This window comes from Orbicella faveolata, unplaced genomic scaffold (genome assembly GCF_042242905.1).
Source record: "Orbicella faveolata isolate gen_17 unplaced genomic scaffold, um_ofav_v1 contig_35, whole genome shotgun sequence".
Lineage (NCBI taxonomy): Eukaryota > Metazoa > Cnidaria > Anthozoa > Scleractinia > Merulinidae > Orbicella > Orbicella faveolata.
The window spans coordinates 9,812,101-9,839,104 of record NW_028301564.1 but is presented as its reverse complement, the minus strand read 5'-3'; the positions used below and the strand labels follow the sequence as shown (position 1 = coordinate 9,839,104).

At 38.6% G+C, this 27,004-nt stretch overlaps 1 protein-coding gene across 3 annotated transcripts in view; it reads left to right on the top strand.

Moving 5' to 3' along the window:
- The window catches only part of LOC110058006 (phosphoglycerate kinase 2-like), an 88,896-nt gene that overhangs the window by 12,711 nt on the left and 49,181 nt on the right, over positions 1–27,004 (top strand). For 2 of the 3 annotated variants that reach the window (XR_016201838.1, XM_020764598.2), the window contains exons 3-7: positions 13,079–13,231; positions 22,262–22,329; positions 24,828–24,904; positions 24,998–25,101; positions 25,778–25,897. Coding sequence is in view for 2 of the 3 variants with exons in the window: in XM_020764598.2 (XP_020620257.2) it covers positions 13,079–13,231; positions 22,262–22,329; positions 24,828–24,904; positions 24,998–25,101; positions 25,778–25,897 (522 nt within the window). In the remaining variant the exon portion in view is untranslated. Of the gene's footprint in view, positions 1–7,237; positions 7,269–7,360; positions 7,437–13,078; positions 13,232–22,261; positions 22,330–24,827; positions 24,905–24,997; positions 25,102–25,777; positions 25,898–27,004 lie in introns of those variants that run through there. The other variant, XM_089272866.1, reaches the window with a different exon arrangement.

Genomic DNA, 27,004 nt, shown 5'->3' with positions numbered 1-27,004 from the left:
ACAAGTGTGTTAGCAATCTTGTTCACGATAAAAGTATGGCATCAATTTTATCCACACTCAGCTTATCGGTCTTTCAATGAAACTTGTACCACATTTACAAAGAGACATAGTGATAAAGGACAGTAATTTGTCAAGTTACCATTTTTATCTATTTACTTGCAAAGCATGGTTAAGTAAATTGCTGTATGTTTTCTTAGTACATATCTTCAGATGTGATGATCAATCGAGAATAAATAGGAGTGACATACAATGCAGACAGCCTAGTGTTTGGAGTGTTTACTTTAACTTTAACACACTTCCTTGCCAAAATGAAATTTTCCAGAGGGTATGGGGGGTGTTCATAATACTCTTGGAAATTCCGAAGTAGGCTTGAATTCTGCTGCTCTCTCATGTCCAGTCTGTGTTCCTCCCCGAGAAGAGATGGCTGGACACGTGAGTGGCAAAGCATGTCTGTGACTTAAATTCATAATTTAATTCATGCGGCGCTCCCTTGCTGGAAATGTCATCTGATTACAACCTGGACAGGCACACATGCACTTACAGCTTGAAACATTTGCACATTTGGCATTCTCATGTGTAAAAAAATTGGTCTTAACCTATTTTTATTTATTAACCAGGAGATTGCATAAGCAATCTATAAGGTTTTAGTTGTGGTGCAGATTATGCAAATCATATGCAAATGATGTCCTTCTATCATCTGTAAATGTTTTGGAGCAATTCTGCTGACCAGTAGACAAAGCTCCTGAAATCGTTGCATTAGGCAATATAAAGATCTCTGAGTCTTAAATAACCACAAGAACAGCTTTGTGAAGGCTCTGTAATTCTGAAGCTCAAAGAAGTCAATACACTCAACTCGTGGTCACTGCTGACGCGAGCGCTGGGTAACCAGGCCACTATTAGACAATGTTGTTGCATCCTCTTTCTTAAATACAACATGACACAAGCTCTGAGCGGCAACAAATAAAATGAAATAACAATCAAGTGTAAAACAAAGAATGAAAGATGTTTACAAAGGCAAATTTAACTGCCCTACACAAAGTCCATCCTAATGTAAAATGAGAATATAACGAAGTAACAGTTCTGCTTGACTGCACCCCTCAGGGCTGGCAGTAGTCTTTGAAACGGATCGGGGTCCTCTGGTGGATCTTCTTTCAGTTGGCTGAGGGATCTCTGAAGCTCTTTGAGAGGTCCCTGGTCGTTCTGGAGCCGTGTCCTCAGGTAAAGATGTGCCCGGCTGAACTGGGTCAATGACTCTTTGGGACTGGTCATCCGTCAGATGTGGCTCATCTGGTTCCCCTACATGGCTATTGATTGCAGGACTCTTGCATTGTTATCAAATCCTTCCTGTTTCCCCTGAATCTCTTCCCTTCAACATCAACTTCATACAATCTTGGCGCAACTTCCTGGAGACATGTTGCTTTCTTCCACAGCTTCTTTCGATCTTTTGGATCTGGCTTCATTCTTACTATATCTCCAGGCTTGAGCTCTTTTAGTCGTTTGGCCCCTTTGTTGTAGTAGTGTGCTTGTTTCTCTCTTCTTTGTTACAACATCCTTGGCAGGCTTTGGAAGCTTGGGTTTCAGCAATCTTGCTGAAGTTGGGAGGAGAGTCCTGGTTCTCCTTCCTATCAGCCTCTGTACTGGCGAGGAATTGAGCCCTTCGGTTGGAGTATTCCTCCAGTCGAGTAGAGTGAGGTAGGGATCCTTGTGGTCAAACACTGCTTTCTTGAGGATTCATTTGGCCGTGTTAACTGCTTTCTCGACTTTTCTGTTTGATCGAGCATGGTGTGGAGAGGATGTGATATGCTCAAAGTCCCATTCTCGAGCAAATGTTTTGAAACAATATGGCACGCCGTTATCTTGTAATATTCAGACATTATTTTACTGGGGACGGAAAGGTGAGTTGTATACTAGCTGCCATATCTGATTGATTTCCTAATATAAAGATTTAAATAGAAAAGTTGTGTTGTGGTTTTCTTTAGTTATCGAACAAAATGCGAGTCGCCAGTGCTCAATTTTTGGTCGCATTGGCGACCAGTGAGTCACAATTTCAAGCCCTGTCTGTCTTATCCAGTGTAAATAGATCCACAGGAACCTTTGACCAGGGCCTGTTGGGTACTTTCTGTGGCATGAGGGGGTCTTTGGGTTGCTCCATGCAAAATGAATTGCATGTTCCGCAAGCAGAGAAATGGTCCCTGATAGCTGCAGTCATTCTGGGCCAATATAGGATTTCCCTTGCTCGCCGAATGGCAGCCCTCAATGCCAATGTGGCTTGCGTGGATTTTCTTAAGCATCTGTTCATGCGTGACTCTGTTCCCTCTGAAGAGTATTTCATCTTGTACTGTCAGTTCGTCTCAGTAAGAGTAAAATGCATGGATTTATGATGGGACTGCTTCTCTTCTCTCTGGCCACCCCAGCTCAGTAGTCTGCTTCTGCTGCTGCAAGACTGGATCATCCTTAGTTTTCTGTTGAAAATCTGCAAGACGCTCTCTTGTCACGGCAAGATGTTCACTCATGTTGACTTCCTACTGATTGGATGAACTCTAATTCATTCTGTGAGATATGGTCTGGTACGGGTAGGTACACCCTGCTCAAGGTGTCTGCTATGTACCTCTCTTGGCCTTTCTTGTAGACAACTTTTAGCTGGTAGTACCGACCAAAGGGGGTATCAAAGGTGGTGAGTCTGCTGGAGGCTTCATCTAGCGGTACCTGTCAGAACCCACTTTTAGCATCTAGTACAGAGAACACTTTTGCTTTGCTAAGGCTGGTGGCAACTTCTTCAATGGTAGGAAGAGGATAGTGAGGTCGCTTGATGGCTCTGTTTAGATCTTTGGGATTGATACATATTCTCAGCTTGTTGGGCTTCACCATTGTAACCATACTTGATACCCAATCTGCTGCTTTGCTCACTGGGGCCAGAATGTTCCCCTCTACCGTTCTTTTCAATTCCAGTCTTAGTGACTCTCTTAGGGTAACAGGTACCTTGCGGGGTAGGTGTATCACTGGTTGTGGTTTTGGGTTGATCTCTCTGTGGTAAGGGTTTGCAAGGCATCCAAGGCCTTCAAAAACATCTGCACATTCTGTCAAGATGTTGTCATCAAGGACTGTCGTCAACGTTGATGGCATACACCGGCTGTCTTGAGTTGTTATATCCACATGATGGAGGGAGTCTTTCACCACAACTTTTAAGAAATCCAACCTTGGCATGACTCTGCACTCAGAAGTGGTCTCAAATCTCCGTCAACAACCTGGAGCTCAAGGACATGGGATGAACCATCTCTCGTGCACTTGAGTTTGCACTTCCCCACTGGGTACATAACTGCTCCTTTGTACATGGTTAACTTGACCTTACTTTTCTCAATATAGAGGTCATCAGGATCTCCCATAACTCTTGCATAGTCCTTCAGTGGTAGGAGGCTACAAGTTACTCCACAGTCAAGCTGGAACTTGACATTAACATGGTTGTTTACCATCATTGTTATAAACAATTGACTAGCAACTTTATCAACTCTTGGTTTTCAGTGATCCGATTTTGTGAGTGACCATGTCGATAGCAAATTTGTCTTCCATATGATCTTCTATTTCTACCAGATGGAGTCGTTTGCCTGTTTTTGGTTGTCTTGTTTCCTTTGTTCTGCACTTATTTGCAAAATGGTTTGAAAGACCACACTTCTGGCACATTAAACCATAGGCTGGGCAAAGGTTCTTGTTCCTTGGATGTCTTCTGCCACAGAATTTGCAATCTATCATCAGGAATTCACTAGGCAGTTTTTCGGGAGTTTTCTCGGTGTTAATGGCACTAATTGATTCATTGGTTGTCTTGTCTGTTTTTATTTGCTTCAGTTGGATTTGAGTGAGTTCGGATGACCTGACTTTCTCGATTGCAGTTTCCAAGGTTAGCTTTGCATCTCTCAGGAGTCATTCTCTTACTGAGGAATCTTGTATTCCAAAAACGATCCGATCGCGGATAAGTGACTCTTCGAGTGCTCCAAATTCACAAGTGTTCACTAAGTTTTTCAATGTGGTCACGTAGTGGTCGATGGACTCACCACTGTCTTGATTTCTCGAGAAAAATACATAGCGTTCATATATTATATTGTTCTTTGTGGGGCTGCAAAACAACTCGAACTTCTCCAAAACTTTTTCAATTTTGAGTTCATCACCTTCATCATCCCATGTGAATGTGTTGTAAACATCGACAGCCTCTTTGCTGATTACAGTAAGTAGAGTCGTGACACGTGTTGGTTTATCTTTCTTTGCTATGCCAGTTGCTATTTCATAATTGCTCCACTTTTGCTTGAATTTCTTCCACTTCTTGGCTGTGTTCCCTTGCTGGAGTTGTAGAGGCTTTGGTGGAGGCAGGCCAAATGAAGTGGCGGCCATGTTGGAGTTCTTACATAGCTTATTTGGGTTTCAGTTTGTGGTGTTCAGGAGTTCATGCGAATCTTTGTGAGTAAATCCTAGGTAACCACTTTTCTGACACCATGTAAAGATCTTCGAGTCTTAAATAACCACAAGAACAGCTTTGGGAAGGCTCTGTAATTCCAAAGCTCAAAGAAGTCAACACACTCAACTCGTGGTCATTGCTGACGTGAGTGCTGGGTAATCATTCACAGGCACATGTATCGTTCTACATTTCTAGGTCAACATCTATGTGACCGCGATTGTTGCACTAAAAATGAAAACTTGTTTTGTTTGCTTTCTGGGTATAGTTCATTTAACATTTCTATTACAATTCTAATCTTAACCCTTTCACCACCAAGTATTTCAGACAGAAAGTACCCTGGACACTGGCTTTTGTGATTTTTGTGATTATTCCTTGAAATGTGCAAGTTCAAAAAAGTGCAATTTTCACATAGAAGAACGCATTTTTGTATAAAGCACACCCATATCAATTTATTCATCAGAAATTTTTCTTTCATTTAAGGTAAGTTATATGTCTATAGATACAACACTGACTGAATTACCACATTCTTAATTTAGTCAATATGAAAAACCACAGACTAATGGTATTGCTCTTCTAGGTTTGGGAGAGAGATGCACTTAACTGGTGGTATTTCTGCCTTTGAAGTGAGGCAGAACATGTCTCTTTCAAATACAAGTGTCCTTGCCAAAAACAATCTAAATAAAGTCAATATAATTTGAACAGTTTTCAACCGGTACATGTACCTGTGATGCATTATAATTATGCCTTATCTGAAGTATGATAGGAAATGTCTTTGATGATCAATCCTTGCTCTATTTTATCCACAGCAAAAGAAATGCAATAAAAACGATTTTTTTTTACCACAGTATTGTTCAGTTTTTGTCTATCTGCAGTATTTGTTCTGTAAGTCTAAAGCCAGTATTGCAACCTTGAATGATAATCAAAAAAACAGTTAGAGCCCTCCCTTCCAATGCAAAGATAAACATTTCACTTCATGCACTTGAAGGTGTTCTTCTTGTCTTTGAATGGACAGTCCTTCTTCCTAACTCCTCTGTTAATCCTCATAAATTCCTGCTGCTTCTTCAAGCAAACAGCACACCGGTGATCGTTGCCTTCACCACGACAAACAATATGCTCAGCTACACCATGCATTCTTTCTGGGTACTCATTCGAGCTTCGCCTCCTTTTATGGCTGTTCTCATGGGTTGTGGGAAAATCTCCAATTAACTGAATGCACAGTTCCTGTTTGAAGCTAAGAAGATCTCTCTTTCTGTGGCCATGACCTTGATGTGCCCGGTAATGGGATTCAATGACGTAGGCACTGAAGACACACATTTGAAGGAGATTCACAAACATTCTCATTTACCACCTCATTTGCTTTTTAGACTTGTTCACAGAAGTCATTTGATCATGTAAGTCCACTCCCCCCATGAACTTGTTGTAGTCTTTGATGAGGTGTGGACAAGATATGGTCACCTGTCTCCACTGTGCTCTTTCTTTTACCCTCCTAGTGACAGTAGCATCATCACCCTCTTCATCATCACCATCCTCATTGTCACGAACTCTGGGAGCTGGTCTGGGTACTGGAGAAGAATGTATGGTGCTCAGAGCAAAGATCTCCTTTCTGTCCTTCCACTTCAATGCCAACATAGAGCCATTCCAACTAAGCCATGCAATATCACCCCTCTGTCTTGTTTGCACTGCTTTCAACTCATTCATAGGAAAGCCTTTGCAATTCCTCACAGTTCCACAACCGTACAGAGTAATGTTTTTCATTGCAAGAAAAAGAATGGGACTGGTATAAAAGTTGTCCATATATACACGATGATGTGTGTTCTCTAAACCTTGCAAAAGGTTCAAAACAGTTTTACCTGTCTTTCCAAGGTTTCCAGCATTCCTTTCATCACTGCCAACATAAACATCAAACTTCTTACAATAACCATTGGTACTGTCACACAACATTAACATATTTCGGATTTTGTAGAGCACATCTCTTGCTTCCTCTTCTGTTTTCTCATGATCAGGATCCACAAAGGAAATATACTTCTTCAAATCAAAATAGCATTTATGTAAGGAAAATATATTTCTTATACCAGTTGTATGAAAGACAGAAGTATTCCCACCTGAGAGAAAGTAGCGCTCATCCCTCAGCACAACAAGCAGATCATTTGAGATGATGGTCATTGCAAGAAGTGCCTTGATCTCTGCAGTTGTTGTTTGTTTCCAGTCAACGGCCCGTTTAGCAACAGCGTTCTTGTTCATAAATCCAGTGATCTCTTCAATTAACCCGTTGTCCAAAAAAGCTGAAAATATCCCAGTGCTGGTTCCTGATGTAGAGCGTTCTCTTTTGGGCCACACTGTAATGAATAGTCCTCAATGTTCGCATCAAATTCTGTGCGTGTCCAGTTCGTATTTTCCGGTGATCGGATTGGAAAACCTTCAAATTCTCCTTCATCCTCTTCATCTTCAGCGTCGAAAATTGCTTGCAGCAAATCTTCATCCTCAGAAAATTCGTCTTCACTCAATTGATCATCCTCGCTCAAAGACATTTTATAAATGGCGATGTGTAACGTTCGAAAAAATTAACGGTAACTCAAAATGTTGAAGTGAAACCACCATGTTTTTTCTTGCCGGGAGTTTGAGAAATTTGTCTGGGAACCCAATTGTAATAGGAAGACCCCCCTCCAACGAAATCTGCCTCGCTATGATGCCGAGTTGTCTAGCTACGGCCCTGCATCAATGCCGCAGAAGGGCTTAAATGCTATGTTCTAAGAAAAAGTTCTCCTTTTATGTAAAGCAGAGCCATTTGACTGCTGTGTAGCAAACGTCATGTCAAAGGTCACATGTAGGTCTGCATGGTTTCCACTGTTAAGCTGACACCTTGAAATTGCCTTGTAGTTTCAGTTTGCGTTGGCTTTGAAAATTTATTTTTCGTAGGGATCACCAGAGACTGTCACTTTCCGTCACAAGACTATACATCAACGAGACATCAATTTGACTTTTGTCTCTTTAGGTACATCATGTTTATGTTTATCCCTCTCTTTGTTGACTTTACTCATTATCTGACATTCTGGCACCACATGATTCAAATTTTCACGACCCTGTTGGCTGAATAAGGAACACATCTTGGTCATCGACCAACTTTTTTAGTGCTTCCCGTTGTAAATATTTTGAACTTTCAATCTTAGATGTCTCTAAAGTTCTGTTGTATGGTACATTCATCAATTCCACATCCTCTGCCTTTGATCTGACAAGATAATTTATGCCCGATAAATAAATAAATAAATAAATAAATAATAAATAAAAGACTTTATTTAACCTGAAAGGCCAATCAGTGATCACTGGATCACTGGTATAACTGGCGATCAGCATTTACATATAAAATACAGCTATTCATAAAACATTTACATTAAAAATTACAACCATTCTGGAGATTATACAAAAAACAAGCATTTAAAAAGAAGAGCAACAACAACAAACAAACAAGCAAAAAATTGAACCTAATTTACGGTACATACATGATTGATACGGTCTTGATCCATAAAATGCTTAAAAATATGTGTTTTAAACTTAGAAAGAGTGTTTAATTCTCTGATCTCTCTTGGTAATCCGTTCCATTCTCGTGCAGCGTCACACTTGAAAGTGGACTGACCCATTTTCGTTTTAGATGGTGTGACGTTTAGAAGTGTTGAGTCTAAATATTCTTCCATGCAGATCAGACCTCTTAACAAGGTATCCCTCTAACTGGTGCAGACGGTGAACATTGTGTACGATCTTAAATGCTAATTGTAGCTTCAAAAGCCACCGTCTACTATCTTAGGATGGCAGATATAGCCTGTTATGCATATCCTGTGAGCACGTTCTGTGATTCGCAGCAAGAATAATATGCATGGCCTGATTCTGTAGTCTCTATAATCGTCGTGAATTACTTTTTCCACAAACACCCCATATGATACACCCGTAATCTAGGATGGGTAATATGGTTTGTTTATAAATGTTCAGTAGAACTCTTTGGCTAAGAAAGGGTGCGATCCTGTTTAACATTTTGAGTTTAGGATAAACTCTGGATGCAATATACGTAATTTGCTTATTCCAGTTTAGGCAACTGTCCATATATACACCTAAATATTTGCAATGTTCACTTTGTTTCAACAGCTTTCCGTCAAGTTTCACTTGTAAGTCACGAGTGTTAACTACCGAATATCTTGATCCAACTAGCATAGCCTTACTCTTTTTATGGTTGCTGATGAGACCGTTTCTGCGCAACCAAACGCTTACTTGATTAAGATCATCGTTAACACACTGTTCAGCAGCACCAACATCATTGGAACTTGCATGAAATTCAGTGTCATCGGCATAAAGAATGACTTGGCTGTTTTCACAGGCACTAGATATGTCGTTTATGTGTATATTAAATAAGGTCGGTCCTAAGACAGAGCATTGGGGGACTCCATGGGTGATTTGTTGCTGTTCAGACTCAATTCTGTTGCAGCTGACTTATTGAGATCTCTCTGATAGGTAGCTTCTGAACCACTCGTACTCCTTTCCATGTAGATGTTTTGAAAGTTTCTTTAGTAGGATGTTGTGATCAATGGTGTCAAATGCTTTCCTCAGGTTGAGAAAAGCACATACAACTTTCTCGGTATTGCCAATTGCCATTTTTCATGAATCTACCGCTTTAATGAGGGCGATCGTTGTTGACGAGTGTTTCATAAAGGCAAACTGAAATCTGCGGGTTGTTATCTGATTGGTTAAGACTGACGAAAGAATCCTCATTCATCCAGCTGTGGCTTTGGGGAGGAGTGTTTGCTCCTTTTCCTTAATCAAGCCTAATTCCAAAGGGGTAGGGAGGTTATGTTTGAGTTCAGAAAGTGGAAATTCCAAGGAGGTGGGGGGTGTCTTGTGGGAAATTCCCTCCATGGTGGGGGTATGGATATTTTCTGGAGCTACACATTACAAGAGACATAATCTGTAGGCATACTTGATATACTCATTATCTGGAGTTTTTAATGCATCATAGGGTGACTTTGAACATGGTCAGCCATTTGGAAGTTTTCCCACAGATTGTCACAGATTCAATACAGTGAAGCAAAAGGATGGATTTTTTTCTTTTCTTACATGTATGTTGAATCTTTTAGAAGCAAATTAAAGCAGAGCTCGACTTTCAGGAAAAAATCTTGGAGCCAGCTGGCCCCTAAGTTTTCAGATTTGGTTGCCAGCACAAGTATTTTAGTCGCCAAAAATTTTTGGGCCCTTTGGGCCTTATATAATTCTAGGAAAAAAAGACGCTAAAACAGCACAAATCACATTTTTTTTTTTGTAAAATCGGTTTGCCACTTTTTTTCCAAAATAACAGGGAAAATGCATGGCTAAATAACATTCTTTTATTCCTTTATTTAAAAAAGCTTCCATGTTGCAAGCTTTGATTCAATATTTTTTGTAAACTGGTGCTAAAATCAAATTAAAATTACATATCATACTAGCCCGCCACGGATTTCTTTTATCTACGAAGCATTTTTTCTATTTTTTCATTCATTCATTCTGTTTATTTGCCGTTTGTCTTAATGTACAGTATTTATAAATATTTTAATGCAAGGCGAGGTGACCTCTAGAAACCATCAGGCTTTTATTTGAGACCACCTCGTACGTAACAATACGGTTACATAAATAGTGCAACAGTGTGCAGCTTTGCCGGTTCAGTAGTTATTTAACTAAAAACTCTAGCAGTTTTTCCTTAAAATTGGGAAAACTTGACAAAGAAGTGATTAAAGTGAAGAATGATCATCGCAGTAAATTTTCCAATTTAAGCAATTGGAAAGAAGCCTGAAAAAATCTGGGCTTCAATGGGATTCGAACCTGTGACCTCCGCAATACTGGTGTGATGCTCTACCAACTGAGCTATGAAGCCACACATTGGGAGCGAGGTCAATTAATTGAGTTCCTATCTTCCTGTGAGGAGTGAAATGATGTGAAGTATATATGAAATAATTCATATTTGAACTGTGGTTGTAGATGAAAGTGAAGAATGATCATCCCAGTAAATTTTCCAATTTAAGCAATTGGAAAGAAGCCTGAAAAAAATCAAGGCTTCAACGGGATTCGAACCTGTGACCTTCGTGATACCAGTGCAATGCTCTACCAACTGAGCTATGAAGCCACACATTGGGAGCGAGGTCAATTAATTGAGTTCATAGTTTCCCGTGAGGAGTGAAATGATGTGAAGTATATATGCATTGTCCCCCAAAGGAAAAACACTATCGTCGGTTATGTTTACAGACCACCAAATCAAAACACTGCCCTGTTTCTAGAGAAATTCAATGACATTCTTACTATTATCACTAAAGACAATAAACATTGTTATGTGATGGGAGATTTTAATTTAGACCTTCTTCAGTACAACCATCATGTACCGACTCGGGAATTTATTGACAGCTTATTTTCGCACGCATTTTCCCCTCTTATTTCAAGTCCAACTCGCCTCACCTCTTACTCTGCAACACTAATTGACAACATATTCACTAACAGTCTCTGGCAAAATGTTTTCAAAGGCATCGTCCTAAATGATTTATCTGATCACTTACCGGTCTTCACCTATTTTGATAACAAAACTCAGACACGTAGAAGAGAAAAGAAAATTCCCTCACGCACAATCAATGTTATTAATTTGGAAAAATTCAACGTGCTTTAGCAGTGGATTTCTCTACGTTCTAAAACAAGTGCCACGAGGCAGGCCAAAAGGGCCTTTCAATTTATCCGTATTCTAGTACAACAAACAGGCCATTGAATCATACACTTACATTTAATACATAGAGGATATTACATGGCTGCGTGGAGATATAAAATTTATCTTCGCTATACTATGCTCTCACATGAAATATTTTTCAACACAAGAAGAGAAATTTCATATCTCAAAGCGGCCATGTAATGTTTTACTTATTGTAAACAATGAAAATACAAAACAATTTCAGTTTCACTGCAACATGTGAAACTTATTATGTAACCATAGCAACAGTGATCTTTTCACATATGAAGATAACATGTTATTTTCACATGTGAATATATCATGTTTTCACGCTAAAGATCACTTGACCAATTGCAAGCCAAAAACCAACTGATCTCAGATGTGCGGATGAGTGAAAATTTTTTTGCCATGGGCTTGACTTTGGTGCCAAAGTTCTGTCACATTTCTCCCCTACTGTTTAAACTGCTTTGGCCACCAGTGAAACAGTGCATCATTTTCGTTTCCTGCTTCTTACAAATGTTCAAAATTATTCATAGCCTCTTGTCCTTGCGATCTTATTTCTCTGGTTTCTCAGGGACATTGCAACAGGTGCATTGTGACAGTCAAGGAATTTTACTGGGCCCTCCTAATTTTATGATCACTGCCCCTCAGCTTTGCAACATGCTTCTGGCTGATGGCAGATGCTAAGAATGCCTGTGCAATGGACAACTTGAAAACTCTTGTTAAAACTTTCTTGCTTAAAGAAGCTTTTTCATTCAGTACAATGAAATGGCGGCTCCACCACCAAAAATCACTGGCTCAAATCCTGCCAACTCTACAGGCTGATAAATCAGGTGATGAATTATTCACTTGCTCACATCAAGTACTGATTCATTGACAGCCATCATGGGCTCAAATGATTTGTTCAGTGAGCTACTGGAAATCATTTAATTTGCTCACCAAATTACGTGTTTTACTGGCTGTGTTATCCATTCATGGGTATTTTTAGATGAATGGCTTTTTCTGATTCCCCGATAAGGTCAGGAGATTGCTGGACGCATGGACTCATATTTTTTTTTTTTGTGAGGGAATGTCATCGTATCTGATTGGGGACTCGTAAAAGTCATGTAGCAAAGCGCCTGGTTTGTAGTTCCAAAACCTAGTTAGTGATTCGCCATTTTCAGCATTTTGATCAGTTTGTGGACTGCTTTTGTCTTACTAATTTCTATCCTCTGATTCAAGGATTTTCTTAGTGCAATGAATTAATGAAGATTTTGTCTCATTTGATAGAAATTAGATGGAGTATAATACTCAATTTCCTATAGAGTGCTGTCTACATAACACATTCAGTTTTTTGTTGAACTCGTTATAGTTACTGTAGCTGTTACAATCAAAACAGCTCAAGTATTCTAACTTAATATTAGTTTTAAATTAATAATATTATTGTTGTAGAATTAATGCTGTGAGGCATTTATCATGAGTAGTTGGCTTAAAGAGTCTTTGATTTTAGAAGGGTGGGGGTTATAGATTTTTGAATGTGTAAGGAGTTAAGGGTGGGCTTCATTGAATCATTACTTGCCAAGGGATAGGGTACTGAAAATGCCTTCATGATAAATTTGATTTTTCCATCCTAACTCTCCCCCCCCCCCTCCCCCATGTACATTATGAGCCTTCATGAGCCCCCTGTTCATCAATCATTGTTTGAGCTTTAGTACCAGTGATAAAGGTTGTCCAATTTCTTTTCTGTTTTCATTCAAAATTTGCAGGCAATGTTCAAAGTTTTCTCGTAATGGCCTTGCGTAATTATTTCTAGTTTCCCAGTGATAATTATATTTTTCCCAATTCTAGACAGAACTTTGAAAAACTGAGTAGGCCCTGTTCTGACCTTGTTTTGAAATTTATTTGATTTTCTTATTTTGTTGTTATATGGGAAGGATTGTTGCTGCCCTGCCAAGTATTCGATACTGTTTGGATCACGATGCCAAGAGTGTGGTGTTAATGAGTCACTTGGGACGTCCAGATGGCAAAATGGTAGAAAAATATTCTCTGGCTCCTGTAGCTGATGAATTGGAAAAACTGTTGGGAAGGTATTAAGAACTAATTACTGTTTACACTCAGTAGAAGTTATTATACAAATTATAGGTTAGTGTGTCTTTCTGTGTCTTTTACCCTCTTCTCAAATGTTTAAATTTATCTGTCCAAGCCGAAGGGTGCTTTAGAAAACCAATTTTTGGGCTTGTCCTTTCGGGCAAGTTGATGTACTAGCATGAAAATCATTCTCACTAGCACTCAAAACATTTCCTAGTGGCATGATAAATTACGCTATTACTGTTACAGTGATTTAATCTCTTACAGTACTTCATTGTGTAATCTGAATTTTTTCAAAAATTTTCTCAAAAAAACTTCACCTGTCCATTGGGCAAGTTAAGGATAAAATATAATCCACTAACCCAATTAGAAATTAAATACACATCTAACCCTCAAGGTTATTGGACATATCTTTCTTTGCAAGCTTTGTCCATCTTGCAAGATTTTGTGGGGTTATGCAATTATTGCATAATCCCATATAGTCGTCAGTGATCTTGAAGGTTTGAGGACGTGATGAAATTTGAGAATCACTCCCCCGATGAGAGTTAAGAAGGAATGTCCATTAGGACCGAGCCATATCGAAAATATGTGGCAGATGATGAAAAATCAAAATTTTACATATTCCTTGCAGAGATGGTAAGCCTAGAAACATGGTGGGATCTTTTTCTTGAAATAGTTTTTTAATCCACTGACTCCTGTGCTGGCTATAACTGGCCGTGCGAAAACCCACCCCCAATTTCCTGTGCCGGCCCTAACCAGCGGTAAAAAAACACGTGAGGACAATTGCCTTTCCTACCCTCCTGGAGACGTTTTGGTTCTCCTATTGTTCTATTGTTGTTAAGGACAAATAAACCAATCAGAATTGACTTTCTAAGCATATTTTTAGGCGACTTTAGGGGTCCTAGAGAGACGGTTTTTCGTCTTGAAATCATGCACTCGAAAAGTGCAGTTAAGCATGGCGCGTTGCGGGCCAAATCTACAAACTTCCAGGGTCTTGTTTTCATTCCTAAAACGGAGAAATTACTTCTTTGGCACTTAAAATGGAAAGGAAAAACATAAATCGATGTTTAGGTGGCCTCAGAATGAAAGATCAATGTGTTCAGAGTCCTCAAACCTGTCTGGTAAAGAATTTTTCCTTCCTTCAAGCGCCATGAAAACATGACGATCGGTGCACTTTCAAGTGAGTTTTGAATACAGATCGCGGATTTAAAGCAGCTTCCTGGACTTAAGAAAACAAAAATGGTAATGTACAGGTATTCCTTCAAAGTTGAATTCAACTTTTAGAACAATAATTGGTAAAGCCACGGCCGATAAAATAACTACAAAACTCGTTGGCAAAATCTCAAGCTTTCGCTTTAGCGTGAAAAATTAATTTTAACATGCGGTCATGTAGCGAATCACGTCTGCAAAATTTTGAACATTTTTATGCTGTTAGGTAAGTGTTTTTTGCCTTATCTTGAATGAAAATTTATTGTTATTGAACTCCCTGTCATGTTTCTTTCATTTGGTTGCATTTATTTGGGAATTTTAGGTTTTAAAAGTGAACAGTATTTTTGCATGCTGAATTTCTGCATATTTAATTTACGGCGACCCCCGTGGTTTGTTTTTTAGTTTATGCGCTTCGTTCAAATATATTTTTTTGAGTCTTATTCAGCTACTACAGAACTCCTGAGAAAAGAACAAAGTGGGAACTAATAAAATTAACACAGTTGAAATACGATTTATCTCAAAATAATTGGCTTGTTTTTGTCGCCTTTTTGATGTACAACTTTCATCTTTCTTCCACTGCACTGTATTATTTTGTCGTGTGGCAAAGAAATTATCTGATTTCTTCTTTTTAAGTTGGTTTTTACACGTGTCTTTCACCTTTATTTTCTGGTGTTTTCTCAAATGTTATCCGTTATAGTAAAAGAGTGGAAATTTTGTTGTATTCGGTCTCGTTTTGTCCCCTGGAGTAAAAAATTAACTCATTTTTGCATATTCAATTTTCTCAGCTTTTGTCGTGCAGCAAAGAAAAAAATATAATCTCTTGTTTTCTTATCAGTTTTACAGATCAAGTTGAGTTCTTTTTGTTGATATTTTTTTAATATTTTGGCCCTTCATTAATTCAACTTTAAATAAACGATGTTGTGAAACCTGATCTTGTGTCTGTGGTTACTGCACATATGGTTTATTTTTGTGCTTCTGCTCGCTCTGAAATATTTCACAAAAATGCCAGGGAATTATGGGTGGGTTGCGGGCAATTTCATGCAGGCATCAATGGGTTAAACCCACCAAAAAATCACAAATTCGTTACAGCCCCACATCTGGTCAAAAACACGAAACATTTAGTGACTCATACCCTATCAAAAACTTCACTCTGTTCAATCCACAATCACTTTCGCAAGCAAGGGACCGACGCTGAAAGGCTTCACTACTTTTATGGATTGCTGTTTAATAACAAGGGAGAGGAATGTGAATTATTTTGGAGTCATTGATTAAATGTTAATAAGATAATGATGTACTTTTGCCGAGCTCCATGCGTCGCAATAGTTATTCTGAATACACCAGCACTTAATATTTGAATGTAATATCTTACAGAAGGTTAGTTAAATATGACTTTTCTGCCATAGTTTAAGTCCAAACACTGAGGAAATCAAATGCGAGAAGACATTTTCACATTCCTTTTGATTATCTGGTGACAGGCACTTGCCTACTGTTTTCGTTTCTAGCGGGGTGGTGTTGTGATTATCATGATTTTGAGACCATTAGTACTCAGCGCTGATGAAAAGCCCAAAAATCATTTTTACACCAGGTTTTACTCTTACATTTCTTCTTTCGAAATGTCAGAATTTTAGGTGTTTCAGTGTTTTACCGGGTAGTAAATTTGCCGATTGAAAAAGTGTGCATAATTAGGAATTCTGAGGAAGCAAATTTTAGTGATTTTAAGCAGCTCGTCGTGACCTTGAAAATTAACCCACAGAACCATAATTGGCTTCAAAAGACTTGTTAATCCCTTAACAATAAATTTCCAGGCTCAAACTGGAATGTTATTGTGATGCAGAATGGGCAGAGTGAAGTTTATGATAGGGTATGAGTCACTACATTTTGGGTGTTTTTGACCAGACATGGGACCGTAACGAATTTGTGATTTTTTGGCGGGTTTAAAAAACTATTTCAAGAAAAAAACCCCACCACATTTCTAGGCTTACCATAGGCTATCTCTGGGAGGAAAATTTAAAAAAATATCCATTTTTCATCTTGTGCCACGACTGGCTCCACATTAGTGAACATTCCCTCTTAATAGTGCATGAATGTAGTGAAAACTCAAGATGTAATCGGATCGTCACATTTACAAAGAGGCAAGATGACATCTGAAATGTAAGCTGCCTTTGCTTCTACTCAAATCCCTTCTAAGTGGCTCAAAAAGACCCAGGAACACAGGTTCAGGTCCCCTGTGCATCGGGCGAGCGAGGAGATTTTCATGAACACAAATCAAATGGGAGCTTTAAAATTGCTTACAGGTCAAACTTTAAGCTTGTTTATTTGTTTTTAAAGCGGTGATGCAGTGAATAAAATCCCAACTTGCGGTGTTGCCAACTAGCGCCCGTTTTATGAACCTCATATTGCAGTGGAAGTTTTCATGGAGTGCTACACCTGTATGCTTTAATCACCGATCACTTTGTACTTCTTCTCTTGCATGTACACATAAAACGGTGGCGTGTTCCCATGGTTAGCAACATGGTTTGGTCTGTTGTGGAAGTTCTTTTAAGCCCTATGCCTGAACTCATTGGTTAATGATCATTTCTACATAATAAACTCTATCACTCTACAATGACACATACCTAGATAATGAACTCTACAGCTCTACGATCATGCATATCTAAATAATTAACTCTATGGCTCTACGGCTCTACGGCTCTACGGCTCTACGGCTCTACGGCTCTACGGCTCTACAGCTCTACGATCACAAATATCTAGATAATGAACTCTACGGCTCTACTGCTCTACCATCACACATTTCTACACTACTAACGTACTGCAGGAAAGTAAAATATATATGGTCGCACTAACATCCTGAAGGAAAGGCAAATATACAGTCGTACTAATGTACTGAAGGGAAGTAAAATATATGGTCTTACTAATGTACTGAAGGAAAGTAAAATATACAGTTGTACCAACATTCTGAAGGGAAGTAAAATATATGGTCTTACTAATGTACTGAAGGAAAGTAAAATATACAGTTGTACTAACATTCTGAAGGGAAGTAAAATATACGGTCGCACTAATGTACTGAAGGAAAGTAAAATATACGGTCGCACTAACGTACTAGAGGAAAGTAACATATAAGGTCGTACTAATGTTCTGAGGGAAAGTTTTGGTTGAGGACATGAAGATCAACAATGTTTAGCTGCTCTCATGGAGTCTAGGAGCCTCTAGAACGATCTTGTCCATGGAACGTTCGAGGACCACAGACTTGGTTTCCAAAGTGACTCTCCTGACAAGCCCGTCTCTCAAGTTTGGTTTTACTTCCAGGTTGTGACCAAGGGACCACAAGTGTCTTGGGGAATTCTTGTCTACCATGAGTACAATGTCTCCAGCTTCAAAGTTACACTTTACCCTTGCAGTGATTGCCTTCTCAGTTATAGCAATTCAACTCCCAGATACTGACTTTTAAAAGAAACTCCAACAAATGGAATAAAACTAAGCATAAGCCCACAAGTACGCATTGCAGACCTATTTTTTTATTTGTTGCATGATCAGTCATCAAGATGTGTTCTAAATAGAAATAAACACAAAACCAACTGATACAGCTATTTTATGTAAAAATAACTACAGCAATGTCTCTTTGCACATGAAAATGTTTTTGCCAGGAAGTGGTATTAACAAGAACAAGCTAAAATAATAATTGAAATTAGTCAATTGATTAAGGAAAAAAGCTTACCTGATACAGATAACAACACAATGCAATATGACAAACAAATAGCACATAGGCAGAAATATGATAGAACAAGGCACCTAAAGGCGATTCCATAGGATGCTTTGGCTAGAGAGCATACATTGTAGCATTGGAATGAAATGTGAAGTTACAGTTAAGTGCCACGATTAGTCAGTTAGATCAGCCATAGAAATCACTGTAGAAAGTGATGAAGAAACTGTCACTGTGTTTGTAGTGGAAAATAGGGTAGGCGGAAAATTATTGTTTGAGCAGAGTCTCCTTCCCCGGCCCCTATTTCTTCTTTCCGTGTGATCTACAACATGGAGTGAGAGTGTGCGTGGTGTTTAGAAATGGCATCGAAACTGGCTGAAGTAATATTGCAATGTGGAAAATGGATTTTTTTTCTAATGAGGCTGTATCACTTACGTTGAGAACTACCAGAAAATCTTGAGACATGAATGGTAATGCAATGTTTTCATTATTTGAAGAGCTAATATATTGTGAAGGGCTGTATTGCTGTCAATGAACGTAAAGAATCTACCAAAAATATTAACAGGCTAAAGTACTGATTGTCTGTTATATAATTAAGCTCTTTTCTGTGAGAGAAGAACTGAAGCACATTAACAAAAGTATTGATTGTCCTTAGAGGCTCACTTGTGTGAGAGAAAAACGTAACGCGACGTAACGCAACTGGTTGATAATGTATGCTTGTTTATTCAAGATAACACAGGGATTAAAGCTTCCATGAGAAGTATGAGGAATTCTTCTTAACAAATGTTTCCCTTTGTATTTATAAATGTTAACAGTGGAACACTGAAAATAAAATAAACATTGACTGGAATAATCCTTCTCGCAAACACTATTTACATGTGCATTCTGGTAAACAGGTATGCTCAATGTCTGCAAGAATACACGAAACCTTAATCATACACGTAGCATGACTGTTAACTCACGGATTGAACTGTGAAAGCTTCGATAGAGTAAAACTCTTAAGGTTTAAATATCTTCAATTGCTAACCAACAAACATTTCAGCTAATTTTTGAAATTGTTGGTGTCGATGTTTTCTGTGATGGACTCCTTGATTTTTGAATACACTGATTCAATGAATATCATGTGTCAAAGTGTCTTCAAACGTCTTGTTTAGACTAGGCGTTAGGCACCTAGGCCAGGTGAACATGCAGGTTTGGTTGCTGAACTCAGTTCGTTTGGCAGGCTGAGTGAACAGTGAACTTCTTGGTTCGATGCGAAACACAGTACGGATGATCCGCGAACTCTATGCAATTTTCACAGTTCAATTCAATACACAAAGTCGAAACATTTTCTAAAATGTTTTAACCTCTGTTTATCTCCTGAATTCCAAGTGAAACGAGGTCAGTATTCTGAAAGCCAAGCTTGCTTGAACAAAATACCTCCTCAATCGCTGAGGAACCATGCTCAGAAACACCTGAGTGAAATAACGAAGAATAAATGAGGCATCTCGTAAGCTTTTCACGAGTACAGTGAAGTTAATATCCGTGACAGGAAGAAAACTGATGGCAAAACAGCTCAACAGAGTGATTGAAAAATGGAAAATAACTTAGTAGTACTTTGAAAACTGCAACCAAATTCCGCCAAAACGCTGAGCAAAGAAGTAAAATAACAATTCAATATGGCAAGAGCTGGCAACGATTATGTCCTACAAATGCAGCAATGGCTGCCTTCTCTCAAAAACAATCACTCGAAATTACTAGTACCCAGTCCACCTGTCACACTATTCATGCTCCCAAAGCTCTGTCACTTGACATCACATCCTCAAACTGACTGACAAGAATTTGCTAGCGCCCTGTACAAAATTCTATGGCTCTAATGAACCTAAATAGGGCCCAATGAAGGCCTTATATACACACAGAGAGCTAAAGGGTGACCAAAACTGAACCACAGTACCCGAGCTAAAGAAATTAAGGTTGAATTTTAGGTCATCAACCTCACCAGGTAGAGCCATGAAGTAACCCGACTTTTTAAGGTCATAAATTCGGTCAAGTCAATGAGCCTCATACGAAGCGAAAATTATTTTGCTGTAATTTTGGTTGAAAGTATTTTGTGTCTCCCTGAAGTGGCAAGTCTTAACGGCTTTCATTGAAATTTGCCTTGAACAGAGCAAACATCGCGAAACAATGCTCTACTGTCCCAGCAGTGCAGAAATCAGAAATGCGTGCCGTTCGTACGTGTAAAGCTGTAAACCTAAGCTGCCGTGCATGTACATTACAACAGCTGTTTATTACAAATAAGCAATCCCATATCAGATCTGAGAAAGTCATTGTGTAAAAAAACACATGGTGGAACAAAATGAAAAGAAGCTCATCATTTTGGCTGATTGGTAAGTTGAATGAAAGCTACAGTAGTTTTACGTACAGTTTTTGTATACCTACCACGTGATTTTGAAGTCTAGAAAAGTACACTATAAATGGTATTTCCTCATAATTTGTGCCATAATTATTCAGGTTAGCAAACACAAAATTGTGATTGATAGCATTCTTTTCACTACAGTATGGGAGGTGCGGTGGCCTCATGGCTAATGTGCTCGTCTCCGGATAGAGCAGTCCCAGTTCAAGCCCTGGCCGGGGACATTTTGTTGTGTTCTTGGGCAAGACACTTTTGCTCTCACAGTGCCTCTCTCTACCCAGGTGTATAAATGGGTACTGGTGAACTTAATGCTGGGGGTAACCCTGCGATGGACTAGCATCCCATCCAGGGGGGAGTAGAAATACTCCTAGTCATACCATGTTACAGAAACTGGGATAAGCTCCGGCTTGCTGGGCAACTTGGCCCATATGCAGATTTTACCATACATCTTACCTTTTCACGACAGTCCCTTTCACGCTGAATAAGAGATGGAGAAATGCAACCATGCTGGAGTGAATTGGTGGTGTAAAAGAATAAGGAAAGGGAGGGAGAGGAAATGGGAAGTGCAGTGGCATGTAGAAGCAAGTGTGAAAGAGAGACAACATGTTGTAGCTGCCAATAGGATTCTTATACAATCTGGGCTGAAATGAGATGCAGGGCTCTTATTTATACTCACTTAGTAAGGGCCTAATGCAAATAGCTTACTATTTGCATCAGTCCCTTTGACGCTTGCTGAATAAGAGATGGCAAAATGCTCCATGCCCTTAATGTGGCCAAAAGACCTGAAACAATTGCAAACACTTAAAAGCAAAACCCAAAACTTAAATTGGAAAATCTTAGCCACATAAAACTTAAGATTTAGGGATAGGAAACTGATAAAGAGGATGGCGTGTATGAAATATCCAAAAGTTGCCAGCCCTTGAGTGGGAAAAGAGGATAAAATTACCGGGAATAAAGGCAAATGCTAAATGAGAAACAAAAAGACATGGAAGACTAAGAACACAAACCTACACACTTGAAGGGAGCCAAGGGGAAAGCACTGCACAAGCTCAGGGTTTGTGGGGCGTTTAAAGCACCCATAAACTGATAAATGCTTAAAGGGCAAAGAGGAAGCTAAAGGAAACCCATGAATAAAAGCCAGGCAACACAACAAGGGACAAAGGGTGTGTAAAAACAAGCTTGTAAATGACTAATAAAGAAAGTTCTGGTGTATCGTTAATGGTGCCAGATTCGTGTCTCCATGAAGTGGACCTGCTGCACATGATAATTAAGTTCAATTGAGGGAATAAGGAACTGTACATGTGCAAGCAGCATGGACAAGAACTTGATCATCTGGCATAGGTTACAACACATGAGGTTACAAAGGGAAGGATTATGCCAACTGGGTTGAAGTGAGATGCAGATCTCTTATTGATACTCTTCTAGTAAGGGACTGGTGCAAAAAGTCTCAATAACTAAATACGCCACATAAATATTTTCCATCGCCCATATTTAACAATTAGACCCATAACCCTTGCGGGCTAGGGGTTAATAGCCCATGAGGCAAAGCCTCATGGGCTATTAACCCGTGGCCCTTGAGGGCGAAGGGTCTAATAGAGTAGCCAATCAAAATGCAGGATTTGCATTAGTCCACTAGTTGGGTGATACTAATGCAATATAGTTATTGTTAGTTTGCTTACAACAAAAGCTGTACTCTGCTCACCAGAAATGTGTTCATTTTGTTTGTAGGAAAGTGATGTTTCTACCAGACTGTGTAGGTGCTTCAGTAGAAAAAGCATGCGAAAACCCCAGTCCAGGTATGTAAACCCCTGCCCAGGCAATCACCGGGGTAAGGTGCATTTATTTATTGTTTTGTTAAGGGACAATAATAATAATATTATTATACTTTTTGCCTTACTGTGTGTATTATATGGATTTCAGTTTAATAATAGTCATAAGTTACATGTCAATATTGAACTTTGTTTTGACTAATGTGTAGTTCCAGAAAATATCCATCCCCCCCCCCCCCCCCACGGAAGGGATTGGAAATTCCGGGAGGTGGGGGAGCTCAAAGGCCCAGGCATTTCCAGAGGGGGGGAGGGGGGTTGTGTCAATGAATTTTTTTTTCCAGATCGGCTTCAATTTTCCTACAGTTGTATGTAAAGTTTCGTTGCTTGCATTTTGCTTTTCAAGTCGTGAACGCAAAAAATAAATCTTGCTAATTTAAAGTGCAAAATGAAAATTTTGTGCTGGTTAGGCTCGATATTCTGTCACTGCTAGAGTCCCATCATTTTCCCGAGTAGCAGCTGGTGATCGAAGCGCATGTTGTGAAAAGTAGATGAGTTAATCATGACTGATTGAAAATATGTCTGTTGCACTTGACCAGGTACTTCTGCACTACTATCTGTATCATTTCAGTTGGAAGATTTCGTCGCATTTTTAAGCTGTCGTCGCAAGCATGAAAAATAACGTTTGAACTGAAAGAGTGCATCAACGTTGAATTTGCAGAAATTCGGAATCGGTATATAACAGACCTCTGAGACCTCTTATCTTGTTAACAATGATTCTTGAACGAGGAAAACAGTACAGTAACAATTATAGTTCAGGAGGCAAATATATTTTTAAGCGAGCTGTGTGCGATATAAATCAGCAGAAATTAGATAAATAAACAACTTGCTGCTTCAATATTTCCGCATAAAAACCAAAGACAAAGGAAAAAAAATTCGTTTGACTCCCGTTTTAAGTTGTTTGCTTGTGAATTGAAATTGTTTACCAGATAAAAACGGAAAAAAGGCTCGTGAATTATGCCCAAAAGCTGCTCCTCCCTCATGGGCTGAATGAACCGCATCAATTAAAATTGGAAGATATTTTTGATGCAGTCTGTTGTTGTGATATCACTCATGCATGGCACCTCAGATGTGTACCAAACGCAGTTGCTCTCCTCTGAATGTCATGTACTATTTATTAACAAAGCAAAAATATATCACTAATATGATCTGAATTCTTTTAATCCCACTGCTGGACTGATAGTTGAAAATATAAAGCAGACCAAAGCAGTGTTTATCTCGTAGTCTCAATTAGCCGTCGCTAATAAATAAAATTGTGTTTACACCAAACAAAGTGTGTTTTTCAGTACTCATACGATAAAAACCTGTGGCAAACATTTGCTGGAATTCGCTGCCAGAGTTATGAATATTCACTGTCACAATACTGTGGTGTACTTCCTCGGCAAATTGAAGAATTATTATTCTTGTCGCTCACGCAACTCGTAGAGCAAGATCAAGAGCAAAGGGTTGTGTAAGAAAAATATTTGGCACTGCAATGTGACAACCCAAATAACAGCGCAGCTGCGAGGGACACTACAAAAGAATGGCTAAGAAAACTTAACTCATTGGAAATTTTAAAAACAGTAAGATCTTTGTTAAACGCCAGGAAAGTTCTGATTTTCCAGCTTCCAAATAAAATTGAATCTTTCAGATATATACTTACAACGATTTGATCCACCAAAATTTGATTCAAAACATGCACTGAAAATCATGTTATTTTGATTTTATTGTTGTGCTTTAAACTGGTGCGATGTAAAGCCTTTTCTTTTTCAGCATTTCTCTCTCAATGGTCTTGGAAATGAACTTTTTTAGTAAATGCTCTTTTATCAAAATTATGAAGTGGAATTGATGGTATTAAATCTATAATTTTCATATGCCAAATTCTGCAATGTTCATCCTTGAGGTAGTTGACATACGTTCTGGTGATGTGTTGGTCACAGTATCCACCAAATTTTTCGGAAAAAAGGTAAGGATCAAAATTCGGTATCTTGCACTAAAAAAATAGCTTATTTTTGATTTCCACAAGGAATGATAATATTTCATGGGGGGTATGTGACAAAAATGGAATTTCCAGAGGGGAAAGGGGGTCCATTTTGTGAGCTGATTTTGGAAAATCCAGAGTGGAGGGGGGTCCCAGATACTGGCATTTATAAACAACACTGTACTCCAACTGAATGAAATAAAACTAAGCATAAGACCACAAGTACGCACTGCAGACCTATTTTTATATCCAATTATTGCCAACTATTAAGGTTCGCTGATTTTGTATGCACTCCAGGCATTCACTATACATTTGATTAAGCAGAATTTTGTTGAAATTTCTTAATATGTGTCTTTTCATTTTTACATCCAATTAGTGCTAACTATTAAGGTTCGGTGATTTTGCATGTACTCCAGGCATTCAATATACATTTCATTAAGTACAATTTTTTTTATATTTCTTAACATGCATCTTTTCATTTTTACATCCAATTATTGTAACTGTTAAGGTTCAGTGATTTTGCTGGAAAACCTGCGTTTTCATGTTGAGGAAGAGGGCAAAGGTCTTGATAATGAAGGGAAAAAGGTAATGAACATAGAAATTTCTTCATTGTGTTCTTTTTAATATTCTCTGCATAACATCCCTTTCTTGATATGTGGTTTCATGTGAATGTGTCAGATTAAAGCAAGTCCAGAGTCAGTTAAAGCATTCCGCGATTCCTTAGCAAAGCTTGGAGATGTTTATATCAATGATGCTTTTGGCACAGCTCATCGAGCTCACAGGTACAAAATTATAATGTGTAAAATATGTACTTTTGAATGTACGATGAATGTTTGAAGTGGAAGCTAGAGGAATACATACATACAAAGGTAAGCTGGCTCTGAACCCACCTTCCAGATTTTTTTTTTAAAACTTTGCAAAATGTTGTATCTTTTCATGCTTATCAAAATTATTTTATAATTAAAATGGGTGTCACCAAGCCATTTTTGAATCATAAGTACTTAAAGCTAAATAAGGAGTGTTTTAAACAGGTTGTATAGTTACTATCGGTAATCTATTCTGCCATGAAGATGAGCAAAACTTAATGATTGGCATGGGCATTTGTCTGATACCAATATTTCATTATCACTTAATAAATATTAAGTGTGGTAGTACTGATCCATCTAAACAGAACTGCCAGAAAGTGCTGGAAAGTGTTGTCAGCCACCTGAACTATCTATTCTGAATGATCTTGAATTGGCTGGGTACATGAGAAGACCTAGAAGTTACTCTCTTAGCGATTACAGTTCACAAATGGACTGATTCAAGGATTCATTCTTCCTACAAAGCAATCAGTACACCACACTGTGGTGATATAATCGTTGACATCTGCATTTGAATTGAATCAGCAGTCGCAACACAAGTGTCAGATTGCGCTGTGAATAGTTGTTCCTCACTATTTTACTTCATTTTTTGAAGCTCAATGGTAGGTGTTGACTTGCCCCAGAGGGCTGCAGGATTTCTGATGGAAAAAGAGTTAGTGTACTTTGCCAAAGCTTTGGGAAACCCTGAAAGACCATACCTGGCTATATTAGGAGGGTATGTATTACTGATATCTTATGACTGTTTGGTTGGAGTTGATTGGGATCCATCAAACTTACCTTTTTGGTGCAGAGTGCACTATTGGGATGATTTTGGATGCTGCCATTGGCTAAGGCGTTATGGAAGTAAGGAACTAATTCACTGAGGCACTAAGGTGTACACTTTAATGTTTGTTTAATTAATTAATTTCAATTAATTAATTAGTCAAGAGGCAAGGAAGTGGTGGGGTGGGTTGGGACAGGTACATGTGTACTCTACATAAAATACATTCCACCTACGCTAGTTGTGTGTCAACATCACAAAGCGATATATTTGTTTCAGGTAACCCCTTGCTCTCCTTGTGGTACTATTCTCTTTGGAACGAAACCAATTTGCTCTAAATAAACACGCAAATTAGTTAGCATTTGTGTTAACATTAGTTAGCTTCTCCTTAGTGGCTTGTTTATTTCTTCCCTTAATTACGAAACCAAGAAAGTGCTCAAGTATTGCTGTAGACTCTGTGGCACCAAATGAAAGTGCAAATTAATTGAATCAGACTCTGAGGTGACTCGTTTACCAATGTAGGATATAATCTCGGCCAAGTAGGGCTGTCTACCTTCAATATTTCTCGCTGAAATGCTTCTCAGCTGTATCAGTCGATATCATTGTGTATTAAATTGTTAATAACAAAGATGGCAACAGAAGGTGGTATATATTCCAAGACTAATTAAATTAGTTCTTGTTTATCAGTGAAAAGAAAATGTACTTTTTGAGTAAAACAAAATCATTCCTTTTCCATTTGTTCATCAGATATTTAACTTTCTTAGCTTTATTTCCAGTAGTGAAAAAAACAAGCACATGCATCTTCCTTGTGTTTTCGAGAAAACAAGAGCTTCATTTGACATACCTTTGCGAGGAAAACAAAAGTATCAAGTTACAAACATTGGCATGAAAAGTGAAATTGTTATGACTGTTTGCTACTACTACGTAATATTAAATTTAACACGAATTATAATCAACGTAAAACACCAGAGTAAAATGTAAAAGCTGTGGTCACAAACAGTAATTGTAAGTACTGTAGTTTTTGGACCTTGGATGAAATTACAACCATGAAGCATACACACT